We start from the raw sequence: 17,496 nt of genomic DNA on the forward strand, positions 1-17,496 counted from the left end.
TTTAGAATACAAGTGTCTTTTGTGTTTGCTTGGCTGACTTATGTAGGAACACTCTTTAGTACTCCAATCCTTTCATCTCTGTGATATTAAAGACTAGTTCATTAGGTGTCCTGAGTGCTAAGGGTGCTAAGCCTTCAGCCCAGACTTGACTTGACTCTGCCAGAGGCCACTTCATCTCCTGCTGATGTCTGTGACCCCATACACACAAACAACCTACACTGCCACCAAATATCTTTACTAAGCTGTTTCCTTTGTATATAGAAAGAGCTTTTGAGTCTGAGAATCTGATTTAATGTCCTCTCATGAGGACTCTTTAATAAGATGGTTTCTAACTTGTCCCTTTAGCTGGAAATTGAAAGGGAAATTTAAAGTTCTCCCATAGAATTTCATCTAAACGGCCTGCGTGTCAATATCTCTAGTCTTTGCTTTTCTTTGTTTCCATCTGTTTTTGCTTGTTTTTTTTTGCCTTTCTTCATTCTGAATCTTTCCTTTAGATTGTACTGTTATTTAGAGTCAGTCAGTGTTCTTGTCTGTTACCTGAAAAATCCTTTGTGAACTGCTAAACTTCGTTAATGAAATTTAGTCATTGTTTTCTCAACTTTTTGTTTTGTTTTGCATGTTTACTTTTTTTCTAGCAGGTAAAATAGCACTTTTCATATTATTGTGCATATATGCAGACAAAAACACTGGAGTGCTGTACTAAATTACTTGTTTGGTAAATTTTAAGCTATTTTTTTTCTGAGTTGTTCATTACTTCTATATAGGAGGAAATGAGTCTCAACCAGAAAGCCAGGAAGACCCTCGGGAAGTACTTAAAAAAACGTTGGAATTCTGCTTATCTAGGTAAGGCTGTTAGTAATTTTTCTAATGCCTAGTATCTCTTGTATTGTACATAGTTTCTTGGCTACAAATGTGAGTTTTCATGGTAGTATGTTTATAAATGACTATTCCTCAGAAGTGCTGTAGAGAACTTAGGCCAGTAATCCCCAAGAGTTTGCCTCAGATCCATTTTGGTGATTGTCTGGACTTCTGTTTCACTGTGGATTCCTACATATGCACAATATGTCATAAATCAGTCTGCCATTAGGCCTTCAGATAAATAGCCGAAACACTACTTTAGTGGGCTGTTTTATTTATAAAGTACTCACATTTAGGTACATGGCCTTTTTTCTTTTAAATGACATTTTGTTGTTGTTGAAAACTGTAGTCCAACTTTTAAGTTAGTGATCAACCTTTAAGTTAGCATACATGTGGATGTGGTTGAGTATGAAGTAAGTGGCCACAAATGAAGTCCCTCGTAGTTCTGAGGACACCACCCCATCTCACGAAGGTCCCAAAATGACAAGAGAGCATGTTTAAGAAGATGGAACAATGCCTGGGCCTCCGTTCTCCTACCTCTCATCACAACTTAGCACAATTCTGAGTTTTAGCAAATGGTAATGGTGTAAAAATGAAAGATCTTGTGTCAAAGCCCTGTTCTCTGCCATTCATTCACAAACCCTGGTGTTGGTGTAGCTCTCCCATAGCTATAAGTGTTGCCATGTGAGATAAGGGATAAGCAGTTTCCTCTCAAGTGAGTTAGTCTCTTTGACTGAACTCTTGACTGTTTGTCCTTCACTGAGAGACACAGTATGTAAAAAAGGGCCTGTGAATCCCATTACTGAATTTTAGTTAGTTTTGTGGTGTTTTGAGACTTTGTGTATTATTTTACACACAGACTTTTTTGAGAATTTAAGGAAACATTATCTTTGGCCCAAATGCCAGGAAGTAGTGCATCTTGTCCTGAGTGCTGATGGTGTGATGTACCTTCTGCCCTGGTGACGATGCTGATCCTGTTTCCTTCTTGTTGGCTTTGGCTGCCTAGATACCAGAGCCAATCTGCAGTTCCTCTAACGCGTGTCCAGATTTTATGGGATGCTGACTTTCTCCTGGCCTTTTATATTTCTTGTAGCTTTTTTATTCAGTTAGCTGGATTTCCTTATTGAAAAAAAAAGTTCATTTTTAATTACTCAAATACTGTCCAGAACAAAGATGAGCTATAATTGCATCTTTTTGTTGTTGTTGTTTCTCTGTAGCTCTGACTGCACTGGAATTTGCTCTGCAGACCAGGCTGGCCTCCAACTAAGAGAGATTCATCCACACCCGCTTCCTGAGTGCTGGGATTAAAGGCATATACACCATGCCTGGTTATAACTGCTTTTTTCTTTGTTTTGTTTTTCAAGACAGGGATTCTTTGTAGCTTTGGAGCCTGTCCTGGAACTCTCTCTGTAGATCAGTCTGGCCTCAACCTCACAAAGATCTGCCTGTCTCTGCCTCCCAAGTTCAGGGATTGAAGGCATGTACCTCCACCATCTGGCATTTTAAAAGAATCCACTGGCTAATTTTGATTGCATCAAGTGAGCAAATATCAGATTGAGTTTTAGACTCAACTCTCGAGCTGTCCCACACAACATTCATGCCTGTGGTAAAACTTCTTGTAAAGAAATATCAGTTAGAAAGAATTTGTTTTCTTTCAACAGGGAGAATCTTGCTAGCGACATGTATCTTATATCCCAGATGGATAGTGATCAGTATGTGCCAATTACAACGGTAGCTAACCTTGACCATATCAAGAAACTCAGTACTGATGTGGATTTGATTGTTGAAGTGCTAAGATGTAAGTAGATTTAAGGTGAAAAGATTGTCTTCACATTATTTGTCTTATGAACTGCCTTTTCACTAGAAGACTTAGGGGTAAATTAAATACTTATGGCCTCCTTTGTTTTCTGACCAGCTCTCTATAATAGGAGCACTGACTGAACCAATGATTGAAGCTTCAACTAAATTATGGGCTAATTTAAAGAGAAGAGGAAACTTTTCATTAGAGATTTTATTTTAAAGACAGCTGCTGAATTAGTGAAAGCCAAAATAAATAATGACTTATGAAGTAAAATATATTTGTTTAGCTACTAAAGGGGCTTCTTTCCAACTAGTTGCTTAAGTTTTGTTGAAATCTTGTGATTATTTTCCTTAGCTATTGTAAGTGAAGCTGTTTCTTGTAAATTTGACACATAACGTTAATAATTAAATACTCCATAGAAAGCCCACAGGCACTTCAGAAATACAAGTCTCTAAAGTGTTATTTTTTGTGTCAAAATTGTTTTTTATTTGTATCCTACTTGACATAATTAAGCACCTTTTCTAGTTTGTTTATTTTCTTAAAAGAGAGAAAATTACCTTACCATAGATGTGATTGGCATAAAGTGCTATGTGTCAAGGTTATAGCCAGTTAGTTTTGACACATGGTTACATGCGTGAAACATCACAACAATAAGGCTAAGGATAGTTACTGCTCCACCCAACGCTTTGCTGGCCTTGTGATGCTTTCCACACTATGATGTGTCAATTTCCTTTTAAATCAGACTTTTTCATTATAAAAATTCATTTTCTGTACTTAAGCTACAATTTTTTTTCCTGTTCCCTTCCTTGGAACTGATGCATATGTGGTACAGCTGTAGTGGATTCTTCACAGAGAATGTGGTACACAGGGTGCCACATAGACTAGCACATCCATATTGCTTGCGAACGTTTGGATGATTAGACATTGCTATGTCTGAAAGTCTTATTTCTCTCACCAAGCAACTTTTTTTTTTTTTTTTTGTCAATGTGTGTCTTATGTTGTCCTGTCCCTATGCATTGATGAGACAGTCATTTCAAAATTTTTCTTGTGTGCATTGGACTTAACAGTAATATTAAAATATTGATATCTTCCTTAATTGAATTTAAAAGACATTTTTAAAAAATATATCATGGGGGTGGGACATATATGTGCCACATGGAGGTCAGGACAACATTTGGAATTGATTTTCAATGAGTTTGAGCACCTTAAGTAATAGCCGTTTTGCCAGCCTTTTTAGTTGGATTTTCTAGTCACAAATAAAAATTTTCATTTTTCTATCTTTGTACAAAAAGCTAAAGACCTGGTGAGCATAATTTTCGGTAGGAACTTGAAGTATTATATGAATTTCCCAAGGCAATAATTTACTTTTCAGTATTCCCATTTAGAATACAGACTTGGGGAGTATAGCTGGTTTTGATTCCATCTGATCTAGTTTAAAAGACCAGCAATTTGGTTGTCTATACTCTACTACAGTAAGTCTGTTGGATTATTCTTAGGTATCATACCCCAATGCCACTGACCAAAACTGTCAAATTTTACTGTAAGAAGGAGAAAACCATTAATCCTATGTCTAGTGCTTTTAGTATCTGTTTGATCTATTTGCTCTACAGCCACCACCTCATTGTGTGTATATTTGGTAGCTCTTGCAGGACCTTTTAGAGTTACATGTTCCTTCATTTTGAAAATTCAACATACAAGATGGGTTTGGTAGTTTATGTTGGTTTTGAACATGTCAGTAGTTTGCCACGTGTACAAATTTCTCTGGTGTGTTTGGTAATGAGTGCCCACATTCTGTTGGAGCATCATGTAATGTATGCTTGGTGATAGTCCACATCCCATTGGACTATCATATAACGTGTATTTTACCATTTGTTTGCTTTTTCTCTTCACAGCTTTACCTTTAGTCCAAGTGGACGAGAAAGGAGAGAAAGTAAGGCCAAATCAAAACCGGTGCATAGTAATACTGCGTGAAATATCTGAATCTACCCCTGTGGAAGTAAGTCATTCCTCTACTTGTGGTACTTGACATTTTCCTGAGGGTTTTTTGTTTGTTTGTTTGTTTTGTTTTTGTGGCATCTGTAAGGATTCAGGCATTATGGTTGCCTGCTCCTGTCACCTGGCAGAATGCACTCAGCAGTATCCCTTTAAAAGAAAGACTTATGCTCTCTTTTGCTCTCTCCCACTCTTCTTTCCCCTAGGGGCAGACAGGACTTTTCCTGTTCCACTCTTCTCTTCTGTCCTCTGTCTCTGTGTCTCTTTACCTCTTCTCATTGCTTCCCCCCTCCCTTCTCTTTCTAATATGACTTCTTAAGCTCTGTCTGCCTGGCATTTTTGTCCCTCCTCCTGGGTCACCCTCCCCTGCCATGGAATCCACCAAGTTTCCCGCTTTATCATAAAAGTATCTATTTATATATGTATTCCATATGTTTTTGATAGGGCCATTTGAGAATAAATACTCACAGGAACAACTTTTTCCAGGATGTACACAATAATAATTATAGTGTGAAGAATGACTTGTCATGTCTTTTGGCTTCAGGATTCCTCCATATATTTAAATTTAAAAAGAGAATAGGGTCTGTATATTTCAGTAGTTAGAAATTACAAAGTGAAATGGGTTTAAATATGTATTAATTAAGAAATAAGAGTAATGGGTGGGGAGGGAATATGATATAGCAATATCATTTCACAATTTGTTTTGTTTGCTTCTGTTGTTCTTGTTTGTTTGGCCTTGGGGTTTGTTTTTTATCTCCTTAGGTATAACTTTTTTGGTTGGATGGCTGGTTTAGTTTTGGTGCTATAGAGGCAAGGTCTTACTTATTATGTAGTCCAGGCTGGCCTTTAACTCATAATCCTTCTGCCTCAGCCTCTTGAATGCTAGCATTATAGGTATGTGCCTCCATGACTGGCCCTAATATTTACTATTTTTAGTGCTGTCAGTCATGTCCAGCCAATAACCCTGCAGCTGCATGCAGCATGGGATAACTAGGAATGCAATCTAACACAAAATTGTAAACTTACTTAAAACAGGATGAGTTTTTGTGTATGTGTTTGTTTTGTAAACTTCATTGAAGTCACTTTGTTGCAATGTCTGAAGGTTGGACAATCCTGTCTCTAGCCTTAGTCAGGTTCTGTTTGTCATTTTGCCTGATTACTGTGAGATATCTTGTGGTATACACAGTGGTACTAAAAAATACTTTTTGTTTGTTTGTTTTTTCGAGATAGGGTTTCTCTGTGTAGCTTTGGAGCCTATCCTGGCACTTGCTCTGGAGACCAGGCTGGCCTTGAACTCACAGAGATCCTCCTGTCTCTGCCTCCCGAGTGCTGGGATTAAAGGTGTGCGCCACCAACGCCCGGCTAAAAAACACTTTTTCCATTTTAGTGTGTTTGGGAGAATCCTGATTTGGAGCTCATTAAAGGGTTTTTGTTTTTTGTTTTGTTTTGGCTTGGTAAAGTTTCTGGATTGGTAGAGTTTTTCTCTTCCTGTATTTTAAACACACTCCTTTCTTCTAATCTGCATTGTTTATGTTGGGGAAAAAAAAATGGTCAGTTTTTTCCTTTGTTTCTCTTTTGCTTTTCTGGCTCCTGGACTATTGTATCATTAGTTTAAAGCAGTTTGGTTAGAGGCTGTCCATGGCAGAGCTTTGACGTTTTATCATTCTGTGTCTCTATATATCATTCTCAAGCTTCCCCTTTCTGAGCATTTGAAATGGACATTCAGTAACTATTCTAGTGTCTTTGTCTGCTGACATTGTCACTTGTTTCACTTAAAGGTTAACCTGATTGATCTTCTCATTATAGCCCAGCCTTTTCTATTTATCTATGTGATTATTACTTCACTAGGTACTGAATAGTTTTGAATTCTAATAAATATTCTGAGGTGCAGTTAAGATCCTTGGTGTGCACATGTAGTCCCAGCTACTCAAGACTAAGACAGGAGGGTTATTTAAGCCCAGGAGTCCAAGGCTATTCTGAGCCAAATAGCAAGGTGCCCATTCTAAAACACAGGCAAGACATTTCTTTGTGCCAGTTTGGTTTCTGCACATTTGTGAGGTGGCTCAGAAGAACAGCCTTCATATAGGGCACACTCTTTACTTGCTCTCTGTTTACTATTCTGGCTGTCCGGTTTGTTTCTGGCCAGTGGCTAGAGAGAACCCTCCACAAAGCTCTGGAAACTTGCCCATCCTATGACCCGGAAACCCTAGGCTGAGCACTGTTGGCCCATTCAATTCTGATCATGTTCTTTCAGGAAAGGCTGTCCTAGCCTGCTGATGGCAGGTGTCCAAAAGCCTTATAGCATATGTTTTATCTTTCTGCTTTTTACTTGTATTACTTGGGACTGTAAATCTAGTTCAACTTGGCCAGAAACAAAAGTTCAGCTAATATTTGTGTTTTTCAAGCTATTTTTTTAAAATAAAATTGTGTATTTGTCAACCTACTGATAAAAAGTTTTTTTCCTCCCCCCTTCTCTCCCTCCCCTTCCCCTGTACTCCCCCTCCCTCTCTTCTATCCTCTTCTGTTAAGGATTCATGTACTCCAAATGGCTGTGAACTCTTTATGTAGCTGAGGATGACCCTGAACTTGACTGTTCTGCTTCCACCTTAGTGCTAGAATTACAAACATGTACCACAATGCTCACTTGATGTGCTATTGGAGATCAAACCCAGGCCTTTTTGTGTGCTAGGCAAGGCATGCTTCCAAGCCAGCTACATCCCCAGCCACTACTGTTCATAATTCCAGTTCCTTGTGAGTAGGGAAAGCTGTTGGTAGTCATTTCTTTTTCTGGCATGAGATCCTGTGGGTGCTCCCTGCAGTGTTTCTGAAAGAGGGGTTAGGTGTGCATCATAGCATGCAAGTGAGTTTTCCTCCTAATTTGATGTGGACAAAAAGTAGCATAAGTGGGGACTGATTTCTAATTTTTTGTTTCCTGTAGGAAGTAGAAGCACTATTTAAAGGAGATAATTTACCAAAATTTATAAACTGTGAATTTGCCTATAATGATAATTGGTTTATTACCTTTGAAACAGAAGCGGATGCACAGCAGGTAAGTGCATTCCTCCCCCAGCCTGTGATAGTTTGCCATCAGAGTGGAACAGCATTGAAGCTAAGGGCTAAGTGCAGAGAAAACTGACTTCTAGGAACCCATGGGTATATTTTTGTAGCACTACTGAAAGCATGTCACAGTGCTTCTTAAGTGTATTGTGAGTAAGCAGTCTCAGGAAATCAGATCTGGTCTCAAAAGAAGAGACAAATTTTGATTGCAAAGTGGGGAAATTTGAACCTACCCATGACCTAAGAGGGGCATCCATTGTGTGGCAGGATGCTTTCAAAGGTATTGAGAAGTTTTGTGCTCTTAGAGAGTTAGGGGAAACATACCAACAAGTATGAAGTGTTGAGTAGTATAATCAGAGGGTTAGAAGAAAAAATATAAAAACCTGAAAGGCTAAAGGGAAGAAGCACCATGCTGTGTGGCCTTGTGGCTTGCTGGGTGAATCTGTATAGGTGAGCATAAATGAAACTGGGGAGCCTCTGAATGAAGTGGGGGCTTGATTTATTCTTTATTAAATTTGTAGATGAACGTGGGGCTACATAGTAATAATGGCTCAAATATTTCAATCGTTTCCTTTCAAGCATTCCCTTTCCTATACTACACAATCCCAGATTGAAATTGGGATTAACATGAGGAAGACAGTTTTTGGTTTTTTTTGTTGTTTGTTTTGTTTTTTTTGTTGTTGTTGTTGTTTCTAGATCAGGAGTCTTACCTTGTATCTTGGGAATGTACATGTGGTACATTCATTAATACTATTAAAATTACATTTAAACATTTTACAATAATTTGGGGTGCAGGTACCATAATAAGGGCATTTTTAAGGATCTTTGTCTCAAAGAGGGTCAGGAATCAATCACTCTTTAGGATCCTGTCAGCTATAGTCAACCATACATGATTATTTGAGCTGTAGAGAAAGTTAACAAATTTGTATTTTGGATGATTTTATTCCTAGGCTTACAAATACCTTCGAGAAGAAGTCAGAACTTTTCAAGGAAAGCCAATTAAGGTAAGCAAGACTAATGCTTATAGCTTCTTTATTATCTGATCAGCATTCTTAAATGTTCTAATTGGAACTTAAATGTCTCCAAACAGGCTCGTATAAAAGCAAAGGCAATAGCGATAAACACATTTTTGCCAAAGAATGGATTTAGACCTCTGGACATGAACCTTTACACACAGCAGCGTTATGCTACATCATTTTACTTACCTCCAGTGTATAGTCCCCAGCAGCAATTCCCTCTATATGGCCTGATCACCCCGCAGACATGGTCAACAACACATAGTTATCTCGATCCACCCTTGGTAAGCCTCTTTCTTTCTTTTTTTTTAAACTTATGTAACAGAAATTCATATTTCAGATATTGTACTAGGCACTTTGAAAGTTTAAAATCCTGTTCTAATAAGAACCTACAGTTGCCAAACCTTGTGATTGTGGTATAAATTTTGAATTTAATTAGGCATTAAATTAAATACCTAGAGTCCTAGGTAATGCAAAATTTCAATGCTGTGATCCTTGCCTTCCTCCCTCCTGGCATTTCCTTTCTCTGAGACACAGTGCTATAAAGGCTAGAGTGTAACTGGTGTCCTGAACAGAGGGACATGACCATGACATGAGGAGTTCTGTCATAGAGGAAGAGGTATATCAGTAGATTCCTAACAGTCTAGGAAAGTAGGATGCATCCTGTCTGTCTCACAAAACCATTTTTGTTTTCACACCCACCTTAGGGTTAGATAACATGATTAATTTCTGGCCTTTGTTAAAAATCTTGTTTGGAATTCTTAAGTTTGTAATGAGTACAGCCATTTTTCTCCAGCTTCCCTCTACAGATGCTAGGAAACTTAGGTTTTGATTTGGAATCAATGATTTAGTGAAGCAGGACAAAAGAAAATCAACCTTGTATGGTAAATTCCTTGAAAGTGATGTCCAGGTTACAAAGGGAAGGTGAATTCATGTCAGATTTTGAAGTAATAAAAGGTAAAAGAGTACCCCTGGCAGGCAAGCAGTGAAGGTGTGGGAAAAGGGGAACTTGAGACAGTGGTTCAGACTTGAAAAATGTGGGTCCTGTTAGATACTCATCTATGAAGATAATATCTGTGACCAGAAGCTGTTACTCCAAAAATAGATAAAGATAGAAAGTAACATTAAACATAACAGCAAGGATTGATGAGCCACTGTGTTGTCTCTTAGGTTTTTATGTTTCATGGGAACTTATGAGAAGGATAAAAAAAAAAAAAAAAGGAAGCTCTGAGGATAGATTGTGTGTGCAAAAGCACCAAGGTTGCCACAGATCAACTTTAATTACTGAATAAAGCAGATGGCTGGGGTCAGGGGTGGTAAAGTTGCCCTTATGAGAGTCCTTAGACATACGGATTTTGGCCTGGATCTTGTAGGAAGTAATCTAGAACGTTTGAGTTAAGAAATGAGAGTACACCCCATTTTTTAAAGGTAGCTGCCTAGCTATGTGCAGGTTAGGCAGAGTTAGAAAGGAGTTCTCAATGAGGCCCATAACTCGCCTCCCCCCAGTTCTAGAACCACTGGGGAGGAGGGGAAAAAGGTGAAGGAAGGCAATGTGGATATGGTTGAGTACATTGTGTCGATGAATGAGAGAGTGCACAGTGAAACCCTTTATGTTGCACAGGTATACAGGCTGATAGAAGAAAGAAAAGATACACCTGTCACTTCTGAGTGAATTCTAATGGGAAAGAAATTTGCCTTTAAAAGTAGTATACTTTCTATGAACATAGGCCCTTGGCTGTGGCGTTCCCTTTCCCAGAAACATCAGAAGGGATCTGGAGAGAAACTCTGTCCATTAACCTCTTGCTGTTAGTGCTCTTCCCCACATGAAACTGCAGTGGGTAAGGTTACTCTGTCACCCTCTGTCATACTCCTGGTCTAGATGCCTCTCTTGGGATCCTAGGTCAGCCACTACCTGTTGATTTACATTGAGGTCCTCCCATCCAAGCCCTTCTCCGAGATATGTATTATGTGAAATTACAAATTTAAACTATCTTTTGGTCTTGCCAGTTTTGTTTTGTTTTATTTTTTGAGGCAGGGTTTCTTTGTATGGCCTTGGCTGTCTTGGCACTCACTCTGTAGACCAGGCTGGTCTTGAACTCAGAGATCCACCTGCCTCTGTTGGGATTAAAGGTGTGGGCAACCACTACCTGGCTGATTTTACTAGATTCAAAGTCTCCAAAACTTTGGTCTGAATTAAGTGGCTTTTCTAGTGTGTTGTATTTTTTCCCCATAATTTTTAAGTTAACCAGTGGGGTTTGGTGCATGTTTATTATACTGTGTATGCGTATTATACTATTATATTCTCATTAATCCCTCTTCTCCACTGCCCCCACCACTACCACCACTTTCTCCCCTCTGGCTGGTTCCCTTCCTTCCCTCAGATTGTCTCACCTGCTTTGTGTTGGCATGTTATATTTCCTTTTCCCTCTTAAAAATCCTTTCTCCTCTTGTGAGCTCCCTTCTAATGGTCTCTTTCCTGCACCCACCTATTACCCACCCCCAAATCTAGATTTCCAATATTAAAGAAAACATGGTTTTTATCTTTCTAAGTTTGGCTTGCTTCACTTAATAGGATAGTTCCATTTCCTGGCTATTATGAATAGAGCAACAATAAGCATGAATATGTAATATCCAAGAGTGATACAGTTGGGTCGTGTGGTACTTCTATTTTAAGTTTTTTGAGAGACCTCCAGACTGATTTCTATCTGTGTTCCCTGTAGTAGTTAATTACAGCTCCTCTTTCCTCCTGTCCTCACCAGCATTTGTCTCGTTCATATCTTGGTGGTAGCCCTTCTGACCAGGGTAAGAAAGAATCTCAGTTTTTGCATTTCCCTGGTGGCCAAGGCTGCTGGGTGTTTTTTAAGTATCTGTGACTCCTTTTAGAACTGAGTGTTCAGTTCATTAGCCCATTTATTAGCTGGATGATTTGGTGTTTAATTTTAGATTTCTTCAGATATTTGAGATATTAATCCCCTGTCTTTTGTTTAACTGGGAAAGATTTTTTGTTGTTGTTCAAATTAGGAATAAGCTTGCTTCAAATGTCAATCCCTCCCTTTTCCTTCCCCTCTTCCCCCATCCCCCACCAGCCCCGCACCCCATCCCCCCTCTGCTCCCAAGGGAGGGTAAGGCCCTCCATGGGGGATCTAACTGGGAAAGATTTTTAAGCACTGTAATTTTTATGGACTGTGGAGTTTGTCAAGGAATGGATCTTCCTTGACAAGTGTTAAATGTTTTCCTTTTGTCACTTTAATTTTTAGTTAAATGATGTGCTAGCTCTAATACCATTTTAAATTAGAGCTTCTGCTTTCCAGTTAGTGCTGAAGGGAACTGCTTGGTTATCCCACCCTTTTCCCTTTAGTGAAAATTCAAGGTAGGGACTGGTAGGCCCCAGTCAACTAAGTGGCTTGGAAGTAATGTCATTTATTTGGAGAATATTTGAAACCACATGGCCCAGAGGCAAGAAAGTTAGTGATCACAACCTTCCATCTTGTAATTATTATTATTTTGTGTCAATGGGCAACAGCAATGGAGTTGGTTCTCTCCTACCTTTACATGGGTTCCAGGGATTGAACTCTGGTCACTAGACTTGTGCAACAAGTACCTTTACCCCAAGCCACTTTTTTTTTTTTTTTTTCGTAAGAATGTAAGAATTGTTTTGACATGTAGAACAAGTTGACCTTGAACTCAGAGATCTCTAAGTGCTGGGATTAAAAGCATTCAACACAACTCCTAGAAACACTGATTTTTTTTTTTTGAAAAGTGTGTGTGTGTGTGTGTGTGTGTGTGTGTGTGTGTGTGTGTGTGTACGTACACATGCCCAGCTGCATACATGCCAGGACAGATCAGAAATGTGTGCAGGTCAGAGGATAGAGGATAACTCTCAGGGAGGATCCCCTCTGGCATCCAAAAGTTAAACACTGGTGAGGCCTATGCATTGGAGCCATTGAGCCCTCCACACTGAGTTTTACCTTATTTTTATATGTGTCAAGATTTTAAAAACCATTAAGTGGTTTTTAAACTTTTTAAAAAGTATATTTAGCTGATATTTTAAGGTCTTTATGGCCTGTTCTAATTTTCTTCTGAAGTTTATATTACTATATTTATATGTTCTTTATCACTTTAAATTACTTGGAAAAATTCAGTCTAAAAATAGGATGCTGCTTACAGTAGTCTGCATGAAAGTAAACCCTAAAGAGAGAGGGAGAAAGGGAGAGAGTGGTGGGGGAGAAGGAGGAGTGGAGGGAGAGAAGAAATCCCTGCCAAAGGCTGTGGGGTAACACATGTGTAGTTGGGAGCAATAAGTGCATGAGAATTCCTAAAACTGGGCACTTTGAATTTTGTTAAGGTTATTCAGAATAAAGGATCATCCACTTGTTGCCCGACTAAAGGTAGTTAGTTGTACTAGTAGTAGTAACTTAATTTAAGCATCATCAGGTAATGCCTATATTCAGGGCTCCCATGTGATTTGGGATAAGGTTGTATCCTCTTTGATTATTATAAGGATTAGCTAAGATGGTATGGAGAAAGTTCTTAGCACTAGCCATGGCTTGAATGCTCAGTAGACATTACCTTTAGTAATAATCTTGGAAGTTTTTCTTACCATGCAGTTATTTTTAAGCATAACATGGAATTCACACCTCTGTCAAGAGGAAGACATGATCTGATTTACCCAAGATACAATTGTAAATCCAATTGAAGTGTCTCATGTTTTTACATGCTTGTTTTTTGTTAATGAATCCAGGTAACTCCATTTCCAAGTACTGGATTTATAAATGGGTTTACATCTCCAACCTTCAAACCTGCAGCGTCTCCTCTGACATCACTCAGACAATATCCTCCTAGAAGCAGGCAAGTTCCAATGGTGTTTCCAATGCTCACTTGCTTCGTTTGAACTGTTCCAGATTATCTGTAATAAGAGATCTGTGTAACCACTAGTCATGTTCACCAGATGAAACTTCTGAAACGCTTTTGGGACAACTTTTACTGTGTGTTTATTAAGTAGGAAGCAGATCTTGACATACATATTTCACATTAGCATGCTCATACTATACTCCTTGATTGCTTTATAACTCAGCATATACAAACATCTCATTTGCAGGAACCCTAGTAAGTCTCATCTGCGCCATGCGATTCCTAGTACAGAGAGAGGGCCTGGACTGCTAGAGAGTCCTTCAATATTTAACTTCACTGCAGATCGATTAATTAATGGTGTCCGGAGCCCACAGACGAGGCAAGCAGGGCAAACTAGAACACGAATACAAAACCCTTCAGCTTATGCCAAGAGAGAGATTGGAACTGGGCGTGTGGAGCCAAGTAGTCTTGAATCCTCTCCTGGTTTAGGGAGAGGAAGGTAAGTCACTTGCATATTTTGTCAAGCAGATATTATGTACCTATCATGAACTACTAACATTTTACATTATAATGTAGATGTTTTATAATCATATCCTAATGCAATTCAGGAAAATCAAATAGAAGCTGTAAACATCAAAGGTTTCCCTTAATTCCTCAGGATAGTCAGTTTTACAGCAGAGACTTCAGTGTTTTTGTTTTTATTTTTCTTAAAAGCATGGCATTTTCTTTTGTAACACTACAGCTGGTATATAGGAGCTGTACAGTGCAGGCTCACCTTCACATTTATCCTTGGCTTTCTAGGTGGCTGCCCTTGATAGAGGTGGCCTCCAGGATGTGTCTCATAGGTTCCTTGCTCTCTTTACAGCCGGTAGTGAGGAAGGCTGAGCTGTAGAGTGCATGCCTGGGATAAACAAGGTCCTGGGTCAATGCCTAGTGCGCCACAAAGATAAAATATAGTGGGATTGAGCTGGCAGCAGAATATAGTTGGTAGCCAGACAAACCAGCATTTAAATTCCATTTCTTCTAAACTTATTTATAAACAAAAGCTGCTGTTGTGAAACCAAGTGCCTTTGGTCACATTATTTCCATCCTTGGGCAAGTAGTTCTTAGAGTCTTTGTGTTTCTTGTCTTTGCCTAGGGTTCTTTCCATACATTGTGAATGTAAACTGCTGTGGTTCCGTTTCCTTCTCTCTGGGACCTCTAATGCAGTTTCTTCTTTCATGCTTGATGCCTTCTGCTGTGTATACTTCCTCTAAAGTCTCAGAGTTTGTGCCCTTCCCAGTGTTGACTAGGCCAGTTGCTGTGTGATGAAGATGCCTGCCAGGATTTTCCTCTGACAAATGCTGAGCAAGAACCTCAGCCTATCTATCTCAGTTTCTTCTTTTAACCTACTTTGAAAAGTTTAAATGGGGTGGGTGGGGGAGGTCCTGAATTTTCAATACATAAATATACAGCATGATTAATGACTAATTGAAACTCAAAATACCGATTCCTCTTTCTTGGTACATACGGAACAAAGGCTACAGCAGATTTGGGTCTAGACCACCACCATAAAGTGGATGTCACAGCAAAGTGAACCACACAGGTTTTTATTTCAGTGTGCTGAGTGATTTGGGGTGCTAAAGATTGGGATGAGCGTACAGTGCCCAAGAATAAGACACTAGCATCTTTTTCTTTGTTTTACAAAGTATATGCTGCTATTTATTTTATTCAGAATTTGCATATTGGGAGCCAGACCCCTCACCCCCTGCTGCTGCCTAATCACCCAGTTATAGTCTCAGCCTTTTGTTGTCCATCCACACCACTGGTAAGACCTGGGTCAGCCATAGATCTATCTCAAGAAACCATCTTTTCACTGTCTGTATGAAACAGCTCCTCCGCCATTGAAGTGTCACAGTCAGAAAGCTCTTGAGGCTCATTGAAGCCCAAACTTCTGTAAATGTTGCTGTCTTGACCTCTTCCCATTGACCACAGGTGTTTTAGCAGTGCCTGAAGTGGCGGGCCCTTTCCAGAAGATGTTCAGTTGGCTTTGCCTTTCAGAAGGATCACTGTTGTCCATGAAATGTAGTTTCCTTTTGTTTGTGGGAGAAACAGGCTACATGTATACATTTATCAACTTTGGGTCTTGCTTCTTAAGTCCCATTTACCTTCCATTTTGGGGACAGTGTCTCATTGAAGTGGAGCTCACCAGTTAGACCTGGCTGGTTGCCTCCAGAGTTCCCCTTTCCCGGTGAGTACCCCAACACCAGGATTGTAAGCATGCACACTTGGCATTCTTATTTTTGAGAGTCTGTGACGTCTCTCTGTCCTCGTGTGTGTACAGACATACATGTTTGGATAATGCATGTGTTGAAGCCAGAGACAATGCCAGCCACCTTCTATTACCCTCCACCTTGTTTTTTTGAAACAGGGTCTCTCTGTGAACCTGGAGTTGACAATTTGGCAGACTTTGCTGGCCAATGAGCTCCAGGGATCTATATACCTGTTATTCCTTGTGCTTACTGGGGTTATAGATGCAGCCATTGCACCTAGCTTTTATGTGTCCTGGAGATCCAAACTCAGGCAGGTCCTCATGCTTTCGTGACAGGCAGTTTACAAACTGAGCATCTCCCTAGTCCCAGTGCCTGGCTTTTAAAAATGTGGGTTCCAGGCCTCAATGTCAAGTTTTCATGCTTGGGCAGCAAGCATTTTATGACTTACTATCTCCCCAGCCCCTATGAAGTATATTTCTTAAACAGTAAAACCTAAAAGTTGAAATTATTTTTTTGACCCATACTGCAGAATGCATATTGTGTTAGTTTTTGTGGACATGTTATTAATCTTGTGTATTTCCATCAGAGCTCTTGAATAGCCAGATGCATTGGTAACAAATAATAATCTGAAAAGGATCTTTTACTTTGAGTAACACATTTTAAATACTTTGTTAAACCATTCAGTAGTCATGTTGTAATAGACACCAGCTATATTAGTCACTGGTAGTGAGTCAGCCAGTCCATTAAAGCTTCAGTGGTAGGCATTGACTTCTCTGTGGCTGTTAAGTCCTAGACTGTGTCTTCTTTCAGTGGGAAAGTTTGCCTTAGGTAAATCACTCTCCTGAGTGATAGTTGCTGGGTCTTCCGGTTACCTCACTGCAGCCTCTGCCTCAGTGCCTGATATTTCACTTGTGCGTTGGTGTTAGAAGGTAACATCACTCCTGCATGTCAAGTGTCAACTTCTAGCAGCATCTACAACTTCCTTGACTCTCTTAACCCTCACAGGATTAAAAAGAGGGAACCTGCCATCCACTGGACTCAGTCTCTGGGAATATTGTGCCTGGTTTTGTCTTCTGTATGGGTCACTGGAATGTCCTCTCTACCAGCAGGAAGGTCACCTGGCTCTCTTGTCATTCATGTATTCATTGACTGATGGTGTGATGGGTGTTCAGCTTCTCTCTGCTCTGATATGTCTTCTCCACCAGCTTAATCATTTCTAGATTTTAAAGAGAAAAACATGACTCTTCTTTTCACTTAAACATTTATAAGCCATTTCAGTATTGTAAAAATGTTTGCTTGCTTGGGGTTGCCACTTGTAAAAGCTAGTAACTATGAAGGATAACAGCAGAAGAGGAGGGAAAGTATCTCTTTGATTTTAGTGCAGTTACAGAGTTTAATCTGAAGAATTTGGAAGCTGCAAATCCTGTTTTCAGTGATGACATAAGCATCTGTGAAGCTGTGGTAGGTTGTGAGACAGGCAGGTGCTAATATCTGTGGAACTGTGGTAGGTTGTGCGACAGGCCACAGGCACCGTGACTTAGTAGAGTGAACACTGGCCTGGGAGTCAAGAACAAAAGCTACACTAGCCATTTTTATAACAAATCAGTTATTGGAGACTGAGAACTCAAAGGGGGAGCATTGAGTAACAGAGTTAGTGACATCAGATATC

General features: G+C 39.5%; 1 protein-coding gene across 2 annotated transcripts in view; it reads left to right on the forward strand.

Moving 5' to 3' along the window:
• Larp4b (La ribonucleoprotein 4B) overlaps window positions 1-17,496 on the forward strand; it is a 76,233-nt gene that overhangs the window by 46,899 nt on the left and 11,838 nt on the right. For both annotated transcript variants that reach the window (XM_027405069.2, XM_027405070.2), the window contains 8 exons: window positions 765-843; window positions 2,520-2,656; window positions 4,552-4,655; window positions 7,590-7,700; window positions 8,659-8,712; window positions 8,799-9,008; window positions 13,466-13,572; window positions 13,823-14,074. In XM_027405069.2, coding sequence (XP_027260870.1) covers window positions 765-843; window positions 2,520-2,656; window positions 4,552-4,655; window positions 7,590-7,700; window positions 8,659-8,712; window positions 8,799-9,008; window positions 13,466-13,572; window positions 13,823-14,074 — 1,054 coding nt within the window. The remainder of the gene's footprint in view (window positions 1-764; window positions 844-2,519; window positions 2,657-4,551; window positions 4,656-7,589; window positions 7,701-8,658; window positions 8,713-8,798; window positions 9,009-13,465; window positions 13,573-13,822; window positions 14,075-17,496) is intronic.

Source organism: Cricetulus griseus, chromosome 3 (genome assembly GCF_003668045.3).
Source record: "Cricetulus griseus strain 17A/GY chromosome 3, alternate assembly CriGri-PICRH-1.0, whole genome shotgun sequence".
NCBI classification, from domain to species: Eukaryota; Metazoa; Chordata; class Mammalia; order Rodentia; family Cricetidae; genus Cricetulus; species Cricetulus griseus.